The sequence below is a fragment of the Aplysia californica genome, unplaced genomic scaffold, assembly GCF_000002075.1.
Source record: "Aplysia californica isolate F4 #8 unplaced genomic scaffold, AplCal3.0 scaffold00224, whole genome shotgun sequence".
Lineage (NCBI taxonomy): Eukaryota > Metazoa > Mollusca > Gastropoda > Aplysiida > Aplysiidae > Aplysia > Aplysia californica.
In genome coordinates, this window is record NW_004797494.1 from 277,651 (window position 1) to 279,814 (window position 2,164).

The 2,164-nt window shown below is 38.3% G+C and overlaps 1 protein-coding gene across 1 annotated transcript in view; it reads right to left on the bottom strand.

Annotated features, from left to right (window-relative positions):
* Positions 1-1,070: 1,070 nt before the first annotated feature.
* LOC101849769 (neo-calmodulin) overlaps positions 1,071-2,164 on the bottom strand; it is a 44,142-nt gene continuing 43,048 nt past the window's right edge. Inside the window, exon 6 of the mRNA XM_013083311.2 lies at positions 1,071-2,044. Within this exon, the coding sequence (XP_012938765.1) occupies positions 2,007-2,044 (38 nt within the window). The 3' untranslated portion in view covers positions 1,071-2,006. The remainder of the gene's footprint in view (positions 2,045-2,164) is intronic.

The following is a 2,164-nucleotide window of genomic DNA, read 5'->3' on the forward strand; positions in this document are numbered from 1 at the left end:
CAATTTTGCCAGTGAGAGCTAGATGTTCAAGACCCTTATGTCTATTCAGGTGTCCCAAAAACTGCATTTGTCGTTTCCTGATTGATCAAAAGGTTAAAATGTGCTTGAAATTGGGTTTTTCTCTAAACTTGGTTTTTACACACTATTTTGAAAAATGAAGCATACCTTTAAAAATACTTACGGTATTGGAACCATTTTAAAAATCAGCGTGTTCAGCTTTGGATTCGCTACAAGAATAATATGCCCGTATTTCAATATCCAACATTTTCGACAACTGGGACCTTTCTCCGGGCACATATACACAAATACTTTTGTTTGATACGGTACATAAAGCAATACAATAATATTATTATGATAGAGATGCAGGCACGTTTGTTAAAATTGAGTAAAACTTGAGGCGCGGTATTTGACATGCACTTGTAGTTTCTCAAAGTATTCGCAGCTTGACAAAGGCTTCATAAAAACTTTGCTATAATTAGAGGTTAAAACGATCAAAGCCACAAACTCAAAATTATAGAACTACTCGTATTTCTTACAGATTTATAGAAGCATAAGAAATTCTTTCACGTTCTCACAAACTGTCAAGAGGAACAATAATGAACTGATTCCTGAGCCAGAAACTAGTGCTGGGCGGCTAGGTTCCTGATTATTGAGAGCTAGGAATCGTAGGAATCGACCCCGAACCCAATTACTTACTTTCTAACGATGTGATTTCTTCCGGTGGTTACCTGGTTGGCTCCAAACATCTTCAGGATTTAGGATAACCTTGATTTAGGAACACTACGAAGCATCAACTCTTATTTTTCAAAAATAATTTTAATAAAAGACGATTTTAATGATTAAAGTAACTGGTAACTTCTGGTTTACGTAAGGAGTCGGAACTTTTCTTCCGTAGCATTAATCGTGGGAATCGGTTCCGGAATCGAGCCTTCGCCCAGCTCTACCAGAAACCCCTTTTAAAAAGAAGTTAGGACTACCCAATAAAGTACACAGACAAAAAACCCCAAATATCACAAGTTTCAAACTTTGAAATTTGATTTCCTCGGAACATGAAAATGTGACTTTAATCGTTTTAAAAATAGAATTATTAATTAACAATTTTTTGTGATGATGATTTTCATTTAGTTGCGTGTTCATACAGACATCATAACGAGCGAGTTGTGTAAGCCATGTTAAGGCTTGCACTGAAGAGTTCACAGGTCAACAGTAGTATTAGACTAGTATTCTCCTTTGTGAGCTGTTTTTGTGGACGCAGTACGAACAAAGGAGTTGAAGAAGGAGGCGAGGATAACAAAAGATGACTTCGAATTCCACGAATTCCATCAAAGAGACGAGTTCGTCTCGCTGGGGAAAAAAAGGCTTCTCCATGTCAATCAATAACAGTTTCCTGTTAGATAACTTGAAACATCATTACATCATGCAGTTTTTGATAGGATACCCTTGTCGAATGACGTGACAACTCGAATAATTTCGAACCATTCGACGTAATCGCATCGCTTGAACTCGAACTTCGCCCGTGGGTTGTCCCCGAAGAATAAGCAGGCGTGGAAACGAAGCCCGGAAACTGGATGTAAATTAATTTACTATTATCAAAGACCGTTCTTGACAAGATAGTTCACTCGGCAAAAAATCTGTCCGCAGAAGTCCGCGCTTTGCTTCAGATGGCGTGACTGTCCTTTGTTTTGAAGCTCTCTTTCGTTTCTCCAGAAGAAGATCAAGAATAACACAGCTTGTTTCCCTTTGATTGTTTTTCCCACAAGTAGGGTAACTCTGATCGCAAAGTCCGCGCTTTTTCGAAGAGGGCGCCACCGGATTTATTAGGACACTTTTTAAAATTGCCTCAAAAAGAAAAGAGTGGACTATCTTGTTATGTGCAATCTTTGATATATAATACTCGTAATATACATCCACAGCAATAGCACGTTTACACAACACGAGGACGATCTTCACTCTCTCATCCTCTCAACAGTCAGTATATATACAGAAGGCGGAAATGCTGGGCTGTGCTATTTTTGACTCTTCGACCAGTAGATGTTCTTGAATTCTGAGGAAGAAAATAAGTTACAACGAGGTAAAATTAGGGGGAAAAAGAAAAGGAAGAGGATAAAAAAAAGTATTTGTGAGGGGGATGGTGAAATCAGGCGCTCGTCAGAATAATGACAAT